At 36.8% G+C, this 15,343-nt stretch overlaps 1 protein-coding gene across 1 annotated transcript; it reads left to right on the forward strand.

The window, feature by feature from the left end:
* Positions 1-1,659: 1,659 nt before the first annotated feature.
* On the forward strand, positions 1,660-15,071 carry LOC104412094 (phosphatidylinositol 4,5-bisphosphate 3-kinase catalytic subunit beta isoform-like; the record flags this gene model as incomplete). Its single annotated transcript, XM_010022698.1, has 7 exons — positions 1,660-1,812; positions 4,586-4,811; positions 6,434-6,657; positions 9,217-9,399; positions 9,662-9,832; positions 10,732-10,809; positions 14,820-15,071. Coding segments are annotated over exons 1-7 (1,287 nt in total), but the record flags the coding sequence as incomplete, so codon positions are not given.
* Between the last annotated feature and the right edge of the window lie 272 nt (positions 15,072-15,343).

Below are 15,343 nucleotides of genomic sequence, written 5' to 3' on the forward strand. Positions count from 1 at the left end.
AGAGACTTTCTGAAGTACCACTTTCACGCTTCTGTTGTCAGTTAAGGATGATGTTGCATATGACATTGAACCGTTTGATTTAAAAGCCTACCAATTTTAAAGAGTTGCCTTTCTGAGGAATAGGACTATTAAACAAATTTAACTCACTATAAATGAATCATTAACTCCTGCATATAAAGTTTGTATTTAGTAGCTGGTGTTACTTTTCCCAAACTAAGCTGTTTCATAAAGAAAAAAGCTGGAGAGAGAGAGAGGGGAGCAAAACACCTTTGTTATGATGTGGTTGGTCTCCTGGAATTTTGTGGTAGTTTCAACTATAGTGCATTATAAGAAGATTTCCTGGTTAGGGCTGAGAAGCTGTATTCATAACCAAATATACAAATTTATAACACACACATACACACACACATATATATAAAAAGCATGCACAGCATGATAATTATCTGTAATTCAATGGCATGACCAATTTAAGTAATCTTGCCCCGTTTCTAGGAATACCTTTGTATGTTTAGCACCTGTAGAAAGGATTACCTTTTGACAGTGGATTTTGCCTAGTGCCTTAACAAAGAGGAAAATCCATTGTGTCAGACCTTTTTAGCAATAGTCAGCAGTAGTAACTGGGGTTCAGAAGGCTGTTGTGCTAATGTGGGGTTTGTTCAGTTGCCGATGAGCGAGTTTGAACCTGCTCTGTGACGGATAAAGAGCAGCAGCCCAGCGTATTGCTTACATCCTGCTTTTTCTGCTGGTGCTGTAATAGGGGAAATACCCTCAGTTAGGCAGAACAGGCCTGATTTCAGAGCAGGGAAGAAATCTTGAAGGGAAGGAGTGATAAAACTAGTAGAAAGTTGTAATATTAGTGGAGTTGCACATACTGGCTTATTGTTTTACAAATGGTGATTTCCCTCGTCTCCTGATGTCCAACAAGAATTGGAAAGGTGTAGGGGTAAATTGTAAAGGAATTCTTCAATAAAGACAATAGTGTTTTACAACACTCCCCATGCCTTTGTCAGGGATTTACAGTTTTACAACACTCCTTGTCCCATTGCGTGGATGAAGAGGAAGGTAAATACTTCAGTGACTAGTGACTGATGGGGAAAATGGATCTTTAGAAAATAGGCAATCAAAAGACTTGGAAGGTCAGAAGAACTAGTGCTAACATTAAGAGTAAGTAAAAATGTCTAGAAATACAAAGGACATATAATCAGGAAGCCAGTGTAGAGCTGAAGTAGGTCAGACAAAGGGTTTCCCCTTACCCTGCAGTAGATGTAGTTTATGCAGTGGGTTGAATTTATTGGAGATGATCTTGCTTTAAGGGAGAAAGCAAATAGAGATAAATGTCTTCAGAGGAAAATGTTGCTTTCTAATAAGAGTTGAAGATTATTTTTGTTTTAAGATGAATATGTCACTCTGGCTACAATAGTGCTTTACCAGAAAGGGCTTTTATTACACTAAATGGAATTAATGAGTAAAACTATGCTTATGTGTTAGCAATAGCAGCATTTGAGACCCCAGACTTGCAAGCTGAGCTGTACAACCAGTCTTATGTAAACCTTCCAAAGGCTTTAAAATGTGTGTCTAATTATAGAAGGTTAAGTATACTGAATTGTAATATTTTTTTCCCCTAAGGCCATGTGGTTATGATATTATTGAGATTCCATAATGCCTCCTGCCGTGACAGACAGCCTTGACATCTGGGCAGTGGATTCGCAGATTGGCGCTGATGGCTCAATATCTGTGGACTTCCTGCTGCCCACTGGAATCTATATCAACCTGGATGTCCCTCGAGATGCCACCATATCTCAGATTAAACAGGTAATGCACCAAATGGTGCATTAATGTAAAAGTTACTTTCTATTTGGAATGAGTGCTGTTCCTGATTTTTATGTGCCTTTTGGCAAATGAAGCAATGAATTTGAGTAGGCATAAAAAATGGTGTATTGAGGGCGCGTGCGTAGCAGATTGATTAATAAATGTATGTGTGTCTGGGGGTTGGAATTTCTTTGGGCAGATGGCAAGGTTTGGAGAAATTACTTCTTGCTGAAGGTTATATTTCAGCTGAGAGTGTTATTCTAATAGCTCTATATTAATATATTGCTACGTCTAAACCTGTCTTTAACATATCGTTACTACATGGCACATTGATTTAACACTTCTCTGATTAGTGCACAAACAGGAGACACTGTCTAATTTGATTTTTAATACAGAAGTCACAGATTGTGCTTCTGTTTCGATTGACATCAAAGATGGATGTTTAAAAATTATTATGCCACTTTTTAAAGGTTGTGTACAAATGTCTTGTTAGGGCATCACTTGAAAAGTAAGGGAAGGGAAGCATGTAAAGGAATAACCACAGATATTAAAGAATAATCTACTGACCTTTCATCAGGTAATGACCATGTGAGGGCATTTAGGCAGGCTAGAGTGGAATTGGGTGGTGAGTGAATTATGAGTCATCTGCTTTTTAAAGCATAATACAAAGGTCTAAAAGAAAATAAATAAGTGTGATTTCTTTTCCATTGCATTGCCTGGTAAATAAGTACGTTGTTTTTTATTCTTATTCAGACTGACAGTAATCACTTGTTTATAGAAATTATTTTCTTTGTATCAGTAGTAGGTTGATGTACATTTATGTACGTATTCGTCCACAATTCATTGTACTCCTCATTTGAAACATTCTAGACACTGAAGTACTTTTTAATGCAGTGGATCACTTGGTATGTGCACTTAGTATGTGCAGTAATGAGAGTGCCACTACAAATTGAAGTGATGCAAGAAAAAAGATTCATGCTATGCTCAAATACTTGAAATATTTGACTGGAAACATGCCTTTGTTTTAGTAAATGGGTAACGTGGGCAACTGCAGGTTAGTTGGTGGGTGGTGGGTGAGATAATGGAATAGCTGATAGTGATTTCAGCTGATGAAGAATTTAAAAAATGAGTGTGTAAGTGACAGCAATAAGGGACATGACCGAGGCTGTCTGCTTTGCTTGATGGTTCACATATGGAAACTTAACACGTTACAAACATGTACTGTTGATATTTAGCTGTTTTTCAAAGTAAAGGAATGTTGATTGTAACTGCAGAGCTCTTTGATGGAAACTGCTGTATTTGAAAACAAAACAATAATGAGGAGTTTGATGATATACTGGATTAGTAGCTCTGCTCGCACCTCATGGCTGTGACAAGCCCTAATTTGTGGACAGTTGGACGTATAAGACAAATAGCCAAGTACTTGAGGGCCAAAGACATTTTCTTTTCTGTAGACTTTCTAGTTCTGCCAGGCCAGGACTTTGGGTGATGGCAAACGGCTGCTGTCAGTGGAAGTCAGTTTCAGGGACTCACCAGCTTTTAAAATCTTCTGGTCATTAAGGGATTTAATAAGTTCCAGTAGGTGGAAATTTAAGTTAGACAACTCAGGAGCTAAAAAAATGGTATAGGTTGTTACATAATTAGCTATCGGAGAAGAACCGGGAGGCAATGGCAGATTAAGTCTTTCGATACCTTCAAAGTTTGAAATCCTGCTCTACACCAGAGGTAGTTGCTAGATTCAGCTTTCACTAAGCTAGGCAAAGTACACTGGAATACCTTTCTGGAAGGCAGGATTCATTGTACAACCTATGACATATATGTAGATATGTTCAGTTTGGCAAAAGGAATGCAGTTCAGCTCCAGTTGTTTGAGAAGAGGTTTTTGCAGCTGTGTAACTGATCGTGCAATTCCTGTTTCAAAAGAAGTTTCAGAAACAAATCAATAAAATGTAAACTTTTAAAATGAGGACAAAAAACCTCTCACAGATAAAGATCTGAGTAGTATTTAGGTCAGGAGAGCTCTCTTTACTTCCAATTTAGCTTTCTGCTGAGGATGATGTATTTTATGTGTCAAGTTACAGCAAGTAACATTGGTGTTACTTAAGGTTTAATCTGCTACTGAAGTATTCAGTTCAGTGAAGCATTATTTAATGTTCTATGGGCAACTAGGATGTCTTACTGGCCTGCCAGTAATGGACAAAGAAATTTACTTCAAGGTTCTCCAGGCAACAGGGGAATTTTTATTCAGGAATTAGTTCCATACTGAGAACTTGTTGTCTGTGTATTACAACAATTACTGGAAAAATAAAGTATAGATGTGTCTTGAGGGGGAAGGGTTTTGATAGGAAGCTGTAAGAATGGATGGAGGAGAGTGATGGTTGGGTGGTCAGTGTCATGAGCATCTGCCTCCATAATCAGTAGGTGTTTTGCTACGGTAGTGACAGCCACAGTCCTGCAGCTTTACTGCAAATAGGACTAGATTGGGTCAATAGCAGGATAAGCATCAGGCGAGGGGTAGTGCCTTCTTCTCTCATCACCTCATAGTACTGCCCCTATGTGTGTTTTACCCTTAGGATATTTATGCACACAAGTTGCTGCTTGACAATAACCTCAAGATAGAGACTGCAAACAAGACATATATAATGATGTATAGGGTGTAGCAAACATGTTACTCTTAAGTCCTTTTGGGAACATGGATAGAAATTAATGTTACCTTCACTTCCATAAGATATGTCCCTGCCTTCATGTTTTGATTTGTTTCTTTATTTGCTTTGCAGCTGTTATGGAAGCAGGCACATGCCTATCCACTTTTTCATCTCCTCATGGAGATTGACTCTTACATGTTCTCCTGTGTGAATCAAACTGCTGTACATGAAGAATTAGAGGATGAAACACGGAGACTTTGTGATGTTAGACCCTTTCTTCCTGTCCTGAAACTAGTGACAAGGAATTGTGATCCAGGAGAAAAGTTGGATTCCAAAATAGGTGTACTTATAGGCAAAGGTAATTACATTTAATTTTTTTCCTAGATGAGGGTAGACTTTGTTTTGTATGAGGGTCTCAACTGGGCAGGTAGCAGTGGAAAATTAAACATTAAGAGGTATTTCCCTGACAGAACTTCCCTTTCTCAAACTAATGCTGCTGTAGTTAAAAAGAATTTAAATACTCAAGATGAAATGTTTGAAAGCTGTTGAAAGCCACTTCCAGTGTTGTATTTCAGTACTGTATTGTATTGTATTACTACATCAATCAAGAGCAAATTTTATCTTATTAAATAATGGGAAAATCTATAATATTATTACTAAGTGAAGGAAAGCATAATCCCTGAAAAGTGTTATCATTAATAGCCTAACAGCAAACAGAGGGAACTTGAACTTACTGTGGTTTTTGTTATACACGGTTTCTGACTTGGTTAACAATGAGATTCTTGGTTTTGCTCTCAGTTGTGGCACTGATTTTCAGCGCACAATGAAAAGCTATTTTTAAAGGTTTCACTGTAACTTGTTCTTGATGTTATTTCAGAATTTTCAGCCTTTCAATCTACTCTGCTGGGTTATACAATCAAGATTGACGGGGTCATGTGAGGTCATACCTCTTGTTTGAAAACAATGAACCATTGTTAGCTCTTTTATAAAGACTGCAGGTTTTGTTTAGATTTCATCAGTACGATGTCTGCCCATTTGTTGGAACTGACAATGGGAACAGTTAGCCAGTTTAACCATTCAGACATATTCTGACACATTCTGAGAGATTCAGATGTTTTCATTGAATCTTCTGCTTGTTATAGCTGCGTGAGATCCTTCCTTATGCAGTCCCTATTCTGTACCTTAGCAGTGGAAAAATGTGTTCCTGTCTCAGCCTTAGTGGTTTGTTTGCAAAAGGTGGTCAGTGCTTTGCATAACCTGGACAACGTCCTTCAAAGTTGAGGAGAAAAGAAAGAAACACTTGCAGGCCCTGTGCTTCCTGAACTACCGAAGAATCACAGCTGTGTGGACTCTCCACTGTGTATTCTCTCTTTACGTATTTTGGAAAAGGAACTTGGATAGGTTGAAATTTCAGTCCTGTCATTGTGACTTGAGTAGAAAATTTTAATCACAAGAAAAGTTCAAGAATAAATGTATCTATTTACAGCCCCACTCTCATCCTGTTCTGGATTTTAAACAAAATAAGAAAGATGTCATCTTTCTATAGAATTAAAAAAATATATATAGTTTGCAATCACTTCTCCTCTGTGGTCTTTAGGGTGCATTCGCTGTTCCTTCTTTTCATTTGTTCTTTAAGAAGAGGCTTTACAGCTTTCCAAATTATCTCAAACTCAGGATGAGGTTGTTTTTTCCACTTAATAGTACCTAAGAGAGGCATTGGTTCTTGCTGTTGGAACTAAACTCTCATTCCAAGTTGCATGGGAATTGTGCAAGTAACTTCAGAAGTCCACTGATGTAGAGGATGATGTAGAACCAATATGTAGAACTTTTTGAGCAGCAATTTTGGATGGGATGTCTGAAGAAAACAACCTCTGTTGTTTAATTTAATCTTAAATTAAAAATAATGAAGGTTTGAGTGGGATGCTAAATAGGTGAGCAGTATTTGTACAAAAATCCTTTTGCTTGCTTGAATTCTTTCAGGTCTCCACGAGTTTGATGCCTTGCAAGATCCTGAAGTGCATGACTTCCGAGCTAAAATGCGGAGAATCAGTGAAGAAAAGATTCAGTCGCTTGTGGGTCTCTCCTGGATGGACTGGTTAAAACACACTTACCCACCAGAACAGGAACCTGTTGTCCCAGAGAGCTTCCAAGATAAGCTCTATAGTGGAAATCTTGTAGTGGCTGTTCATTTTGATAACTGCCAGGTAGGAATGGTTCATCACATCTTATCTACTGCTCTTGATTATGAACTGAATTACCATGTGATTGTTCAAGGATGTAAGTGAATTAAAGTACTAACACTATGGCGTTTGATTTAAAATGCAAATTCTTCCACCGGGATGTTGAAAGTGAGGATGCAAACCTACAGTTGAAAACGGAACTTCTAAAGTCAAATTACAGTTGTTCTCCTGAAGTCAAAATGTATTTGTATATTCTGTATACTTTCATGTTTGTTTAAACATAAAACATAATTCCAAGTTGTCAGGACTTTTTTTTGGCCAACTGTTACTGTGTTGCTTTATTATTGTTCAATTTTAGGCTTGGGGGATGCTGGTGAATTGGGAGGCACCGTATTCAACATGCTCCTCTGTGAGGTTCACTGTTGATCATCTTTGGGGTTGCTCTGCTAATTACGTTGAGCAATATGTTTTAATAAAAGAGGGATTAGTATTCCCTATGCTAGACATGCATATAGACAAATAAAGCACTAGCTGGGACTTAGACATACCTTTCTGTTTCAGCTAACAAATCCACAGCTTATTTTTAAAATAAAACCCCCTTTAGTTTCCATCTAAAATGATTTAGCTTAAGTTTTTTTGATGTTGAAGTAGCTATAATTCTACTTGAGTCCAGCATTCCCATTATTTGTTTTTACACTGTGTTCTTTTGAATTACAGTGAGGAATCAGCATTGGAAACCTGAAAATCTCTCCAAGTGTGTAAATATGTCAGGCTATATTTTGTGTCCAATTTTGATGAAGGTGCTAGATACTGATTCTCTAATGATTTGGCACATTTTATTTACAAAACTCTATTATTTCCAATACCACATTTTTAAACTTAAAAGAATCCCAAATGGTAAAATAATGTCTGATTCTGGAAACACTAAATGCAGAGGTGAATGCTAAATTTGGTCATTAGCTGATGCTGGATGCATAGATGGGTTTATGACAAAACCTGCTCCAGTCCTTTTAGCTTAGAGGACTTGTAGTTGTCCAGGAGAGAGAATATCTGTGTGTTTGTCAGCTTTTGATTAACATATTGTGTATATATGCATATGCTAATAGTACAACAGCAGTGCAAAAGCTCCTGCAGAATGTATTTGTGTGCCGCTGTAGCGGCTGCTGACATTTCAAATGTTTTGAATGTTTCTGCTGCCAGTTCTGACCTTCAGAGCTGTTAACAGTTCAAATCTGAGCTGCTTTTCAGTACAGCAAACTCTCTTCCAGACTTCACTACTTGCACTGAGTACTAGCATCATCCCAGGAGGATTAAATGGGAAGGTGTGGGGACTGGTGTGTTCTTTCACTAGGAATTCTTCAAGATTGAGAGAAAGTAATGCTGAAATCGTTTTCATCTAGAATGTGTGTGTGGGCTGTAAAAGCTACCTATTTGTGCAGCAGAAGAGACTGATCCCCTTTGCTGTGATGTACATTTAAAGACCTACAACTTGGAAGTAAGGCAGCTGTAACAGAGCACCATCTTCCTGGGAAGAAAAAGTGTCATTCCCTGTCTACCCTTTACTAGTTATGACAGGAGAAGAAAGCCTTCACAGTTTGGCAGCTTTCTGACAGAGGGAAGCTGTTGTGAACCATGCAGAAACTGATTAAAAACAGCACTAATTTTGCTTTACTCTCCAGAGTTAGATCTTTCCATTAGGGCAGCTTGGCTTCTTACCAGTAAACTTCTATATAAATAAAGCACAGGTCAAAAGCCAGACAACACTTCACATTTGTAAATAAATAAAAAATCAAAACAAAAGACTCCCTGAATCAACCTTTGCAAATAAGTGTGTGCAGAGCATAATGCAATAGATTAAGGGAGATGAAAGATATCACAGATCATCTTTTACATAAGGAACTTTAACCTTTTTTTTAGATTTAAAAAGGAAGTAACTTCTTACCTTTTCAGAATGCATCAAAATTAGAGATACTTTGGAAATAAGTAGATAGCCTCAAAAAGCTTGATTGGAAAGGTTTCCATGTTGTATTCAGAATGCTGCTGGTATTGGCTGCTATTCCTTTTTTCTGCACTCCTACAAAGAAGTTGGTGGGTTTGTATATAAATCACATTAACATTTTCTTCTGCTTTATTGCTTGAAGCTTTCTACTGAGTGCAGTGGTACCTAGAAAGAGGGTAACTTATTAGTGGCCAGAAAGAAGAAAACACACATCTACTATTGCTGCATACCTTGAAATGTATACATGATTTATAATCTCCCTCATTTGCATTCTAAAATATAGGCTTCTAGGTCAGTGTCCTGCTCTAGAAGTTTTTAAATCACTTCTGTATCAATTAGGCCAAGTTCTGTGTTCTTAAAGTATTTCTGATACTATAAAAGTTTGTGAATTGACCATTTTGCAGCTTTTAGTGTTACTGCTCTGATTGCACTAAAGATGTTGACATTAACTGTAAGTGTTAAAAATAGTCTGGTTTTAACAGTTAAGTATTTCTACCTATTCCATTGTGCATGTTACAGTTCAAGCCTTGTATGTCTGACTATGACAAGTTTGACAGTTGATATTCCTGTTTGTGTTTTGTTAGGATGTATTTAGTTTTCAGGTGTCTCCTAACATGAATCCCATCAAGCTGAATGAGCTGGCAATCCGAAAACGTTTGACTATCCATGGAAAAGAAGATGAGGAAGTTGATCCTGCTGACTATGTGCTGCAAGTTAGTGGAAGGCTTGAATATGTTTTTGGTGATCACCCTTTAATTCAGTTTCAGGTACGTAAAGCCCTTTGGAACTTGCCAGAACAGTTCTCTGGTGACTTGGACAAAATTTGACTTTGCTTTTTGTGCTACTGGGTGCTCAGCTATGTTGAACAGTGATAGTCTTCATCCTCATGTCTGCAGCCCTCTCCAATTGTAAAATACATGTGCACCATTTTCTTTGTGTCTTTGTAATATATTATTTGTTTCTTTGATTTGAAAGTTGTCACAGAAATAGTCTGCTAGCTGATAACAACTCTTTTTCATGGGGTTTTAGTATATACGCAACTGTGTGATGAACAGAACTCTTCCTCAGCTGACTCTGGTTGAGTGTTGCACCATAAAGAAGATGTGTGAGCAGGAGATGATTGCCATAGAAGCTGCCATAAACCGAAAATCATCCAACCTTCCTCTTCCTCTGCCACCAAAAAAAACAAGAACAACCACTGTAAGTTGATACGGAGAATGTCTAATACCCAAACAAACAGTGACTTGTGGAATATGAGTAACAGTGCCTGGGATTTGTGCTACTACTGCTGTTTTCCAGTGTAAGTCACCTAGGTGTACTTGGAGCCTCCTGTTGCTTGCAAGAACATTTACATCAGAAATAGCAGACCTGGAGGCTTTTTGGAAACTGCTTATATTCTCTTGCCTCATCCACCCTCCTCCTCCCCTCACCATATACTTTTCATTGCTATATTGATTTACTTTTAATCACAACCCAGAAGAGTGGATAATAATCTGTTACCAGAACTTATTGCAGAGAACCTGGATTCTGCAGCTTCAGTGCAATGTGTAGGCTTCGCTAGCTTGGGCCACAGTGGTCTGTGACCTCTTGTATCAGCCCAGGTATCTTGCATGATGTTGCCACTTCAATGATGGCAACTTTGGGCATAGCAGACATCCAACTTCTAGTATAGTGCTTTCCTTATTGCTAAACCTAATGGCCTTAAAGGACAGTTATAATTTACATACTGTCATTCTAAGAAATGTGGACAGACTTTGTTCTGTATACATTATGTACAGTGTATATATTATGTGTAATACGTATATATTCAGAATGAACAATAAATTTGAAGGGTTATTGTGAATTGTCAGTGAGTAGTACTCATTTTCCCACACCCCCTTTCAGCTGAGTGGTTTTTCTACATTTTTTTCCTCTTTAGGGCATCTTTGGGTACTCTTGTAATCACGATAACCAATTTAGTTTTTCAGATTTCAAGTTTATATTTTTAAAAATGTAACTTTTTTGTTTGTATTTCTGACTTTTGCTTAAAATGCTTAGCTTATAAAATAGGTCTCAGTATGTTACATTGGTTAAAAATGAACTTTGCTTTTACTTCTCAGAGCGTATGGGATATTTCCAACCCTTTCAAGATTATTCTGTTAAAGGGTAATAAACTAAATACAGAAGAAAATGCCAAAGTAAGTAACTATGCCTAGTGTCCGAAGATGTTCTGTTCATCATTGTAATGATTTTCAATGTTCATTGAACTCAGTCATAAAGATTTCAATTCAGCAAAAGCATTTTTAGTTATTTCCAGTTATATCTGTAGTATTATTTAAAATCTTGCTTTATTGCTCAAGTACTGCTTTATTGTCTGAATAAAGCAATACCTTACTATGTGCATTAGAACATTGTCAGTAATCATGGACAGTACAACACAAATGTTCAAATGGTACCTGATTTTTTTTAAGAGGTATTTGTAAAGTACTGACACTGGAGCAAAATAAGCTTGTTCAAACTAAACTGTCAAAAACATCTCACAAACAGAAGCAGATGAAATACTGAACATTTTTCAACAGAACATAAGGTACTTTTGTAGTCCAGAACATACTCTGTGTATTTAAGCCCAGACTGCATACTTTTATACAATCTGTCTTTTATTTTCTAAACATGCTGAACACAAAAAGCTGTAGTATTACTTCCTGTAAAACTGCACACGACTGGGCTTCTGACTGTTTTACAGACCACAAGCTGTTAACACGTGGGAATTTATTGCACAACTACTTTTAGATCTTACAAGGCACTTGCCTGTGAGGTAGAACAAAATTCGTTTCCTTTACTTTGCTTGGCAATCAACAAATTACATAGCAAATCATGTAGTTAGGGAAGAAATTCAGTTAGCCTTTGGAGTTTGCTGTTCTCATGGTTTATTTGGGATACTCTGTGGATTTTATTTTTCCCTTCAAAACTGCTCTTATAACCTTCTTGTATATTAGCAGTACTGCGTTTTACTACATACCTAAATGATCCATAGTTACAATTTTACTACCTGAGACACTTTGGCTGTGGAAATGGGTGTCTGCAAAACCAGAAGTTTCCCTTTTATTTGTGTAAGCCATTATCTGGCCAATTGTTGTAATATCTTAATTCTATGTTCTGTAGACTCTTAAAACTTTTAAAAGAAAAGGGAAGGGAAAAGAGAAGGTGGATTGTAGAAGTAACACAGCTACTGGGTTTTATTTTGGGGGTGGGGTGTCATACTTAGAAAAAGTGAGTCTTGGTTACTTTCAGTACGCTTTTAGAGGAAAAAGAAAATACATTGATTGCAAAGCTTGAGGAGAAACAGGAACAACTGACAGTTTTTTGGTATCGGTGCCTGCGGACACTTACCTGAATATCATTTAGTATTTTGAATGCTTTTTAATCTTGAAAACTTTATAGTCCTGTAGTTACCCAAGAACAAGACTGCATGTAGTAACCTTGCAAGCTTGTGCATGTTTCCCTATGTCGTCTGTCTACACAATTATGGAATTGTCACTATTGAGAACATATTTGTTTCCTAGTCCTTATTCTAAGTCTATTTAATTCACTGCCATTGTTAGTTTAGTTTCATTGTGCTTGGATCAAGCCAATATTCATCCATTTTTGCTGAAACCACCAACAGGGTTCACAAATGCAGTGTTTGTAGTGGGAAACAAAACATTTATCAGATGGATAGCACTCCACTAATTTGAGCTGCATTGAGTATTTACACTTAGAGCACAAGTGACTTTAGCTGTCTAACACCCGGTTTTCCAAATACATGATAGGTGAAATTGCTTTTCTTTTTGTCTTGCTCTTTGGCTGCACCTTCAGTACATACCATCTCATTATTAGAAGGGCAGTGTCAGAATAAAAAGAACAAAATTAGGATCCAATCCCTTACATTAACAGGATTGGAAATCGTAGAACTAGAACTAGCCAAAAGGCAAGGAAAGTAGCACTGTGTTCAACAATGCAATGCTTTGTTATTACCAAACTTTACTTGATTGTTTATACTCTTTACATTAATAAAGTGAAAGAAAAGTTGGGGAAGTGTGGTGTATGTAAAGTTACATCAGATAATAGCAAAGAATGATATTCAGAATTATGCCAATGTAAATTTAACCCCCTGGTTAAAAATCTCCACCAGACGTACACACACAGCCCAAAACAGGTAAATTTTAGAACATCTACTGTTGCTGGTGTCAAAGCACAAGCAGGTAATACACTAGACGTAATTATATTTCCATAAGATAGCTTTTAATCAGCAAAGAAACTTGATTATAGATTAAGTTGAACGTATAATAGAACTCCAAATGAGTTAATAAAGGACTATCTGGTGAGTTGTTTAAAGAAGGTTACGAACCAATTGATTCTAATCAGTTCTCTGACATCAGCCACAGTATTTCCTTTTTGAGGAATATACAGCTGCAATCTTTAATTACAGAGAAATAAAAACCCTCTTTAAGCACAGTGAAGAAGAATTTTGATTGTACATGGGTGTTGTTACATATAGGTATGTACACACGTGTATAGTCTGTATACATTTAGCTTTTCTGAAGTAAGGTTGCTTTCATGCGATCTGTTTAATGTATCTTCATGTTGCTGTTCTTCACTCACAGTGGTGAAGCTGTGCATTCCAAACATAGGTAAGAGTGTTTCTTATGAGTATGGCTGGGAGTCAAGTGAATGTAGTTTGTTTTAAGTGAACTTTTTCTTTCAGTGATAGTTTGTAAACTTGGAAATGAAATAGGGATCATATATATGTAAGTCTATGAGTCAGTTAATAATGGATGTTCCTATGGCACCTGTGTCATGGAGTGTAGCCCATAACAGTGTGTTCTCCAAGACCTAATGCCTCTGCCACTGCCTATGCTGTCACAGCAGTCTCTTGATCAGTAGTAGCAATTGTTCCAGAGAAGTCCAGAATGGGTGTTATTTGGAGACCATGTGTTGACTGTTAATGCCTCCTCCAGGGGTTATACTGGGTTGAAGAGAGATCTGCTCTCTTGCATGACTTCATTTGAACTGCATTACGGTTTGCCAATGAGTAGTTTATGTAAGCTAGTTGATGGAGAACTTAGTACTGAGCAGAAGCTGGTGTAGCCAAGTAAGGCATATTGATACTTGGACTGCTTTGATGTTGATCGCACTGTTGTTTCTCTGAAGGAGGGAAAGACAGGCTCTCTCCCAGAGCAGATCTTGTCTGTGTCTTTGGGAATTCAAAGGTGATTTTTTTAACCTAAAACCTGTACCAAATTTTAAACATCTCAGCCTTTCCCTTACAGTGCTCAGAAATTATGTAGTAGCTTAAAGGGAATGTTGAGAATGTTGTTTGAGGAGCATAGGGAACCTGCAACATCAGTTCATCTTTTTCTCACCCAAACCCCCTGATACTTTGGAAGATCACCTGGAAGAAGTTGATATATTTCTCTCTTTGTTGTTTGCTCAGGCAACAAAAATAAAGACCTCCTGTCATTCCTGTTGAAACTATCCAAGAATATGGATACTTGGAAACACGCAGTTTCCTGTGTACATACGTTACTAAGCAGAAATGCAGATGATGGTTTCTGGGTGCTAAAGACAAAACAATTTCTGAAAAGTATATGTATTGTTGTTACTATTATTATTACAGATGATTTCTGATGTCAGCCAGCAGTGTTCCCTCTGAACGTTTTTTTAAGCAGTTTAAATAAAATACGATTTTTTTTTCCTTTGTCTGAAAAAACCCCAAACTTTTCTTACTTAGAAGCACAAACAGGTTCTACCTGGAGATTTGCATTTGATTTCAGAAAATTAGTTTTACCTTTTCCATTCTGCTTAGTTATTTGTTTCCTACAGTTTCCTTCTGTGTTAGGTGTGTGAAGTTAGTAGCATTTGTATATCCATACATTGTACTTATTACTACGAGTGAGTTATTATTATTAGTCACATGGTAATCTAAGTTACACAGCACTGAAAAAAATTGGTAGCCAGCATTTTTTAAACAAATATATTTTGATTTGGCTAAGGACATGAATAGCAAAGTAAAAATGTGTTCTTGAGCATTATTTGGTTCATTTTAAAACCTCAAAATCAGTATTTCTTCTAAGAAATGCAATGCACATATGTATGTTCTATATAATATTCTGTGCAGAATTCTATAGGTTCTGTGGCAAGTTTAAAATTTCTCATTTCGTTATTGCAGGTTCATGTTAGGGCTGGTCTTTTCCATGGTACAGAGCTCCTTTGTAAAACTCTTGTAAGCACAGAAATATCTGGGAGAAGTGACCATGTTTGGAATGAAGTACTGGAGTTTGAAATTAATGTCTGTGATCTACCAAGAATGGCAAGGCTCTGCTTTGCAGTTTATGCTGTGATGGATAAGATGAAAACTAAGAAGTCAACCAAGGCGATGAATCCTTCTAAGTACCAAACCATAAGGAAAGCAGGGAAAGTGGTAATTATTTCATTTGTTTTCCTGAGTGTAAATCTGAATTATGTTGAAATGACTATTCAGAAATCTTTCATTGCTTCACTTCAGTGTGAAAGAATGCAAAATGGAAGAAAAATAACCCAAACTCAACATAAAAAGAGCATATATATTAAGAATCGCACATAATTATTATTTTGTATTTATTTTAAAGTAAATAATTCTTAATTTTTCATAATATTTTAATATATTAAATAAATATGTTTAAATTTAGTTTTATACGGATTTTTGTATTTTAA

This window comes from Nestor notabilis, unplaced genomic scaffold, assembly GCF_000696875.1.
Source record: "Nestor notabilis isolate BGI_N333 unplaced genomic scaffold, ASM69687v1 scaffold9749, whole genome shotgun sequence".
In the NCBI taxonomy this organism is placed as follows: Eukaryota; Metazoa; Chordata; class Aves; order Psittaciformes; family Psittacidae; genus Nestor; species Nestor notabilis.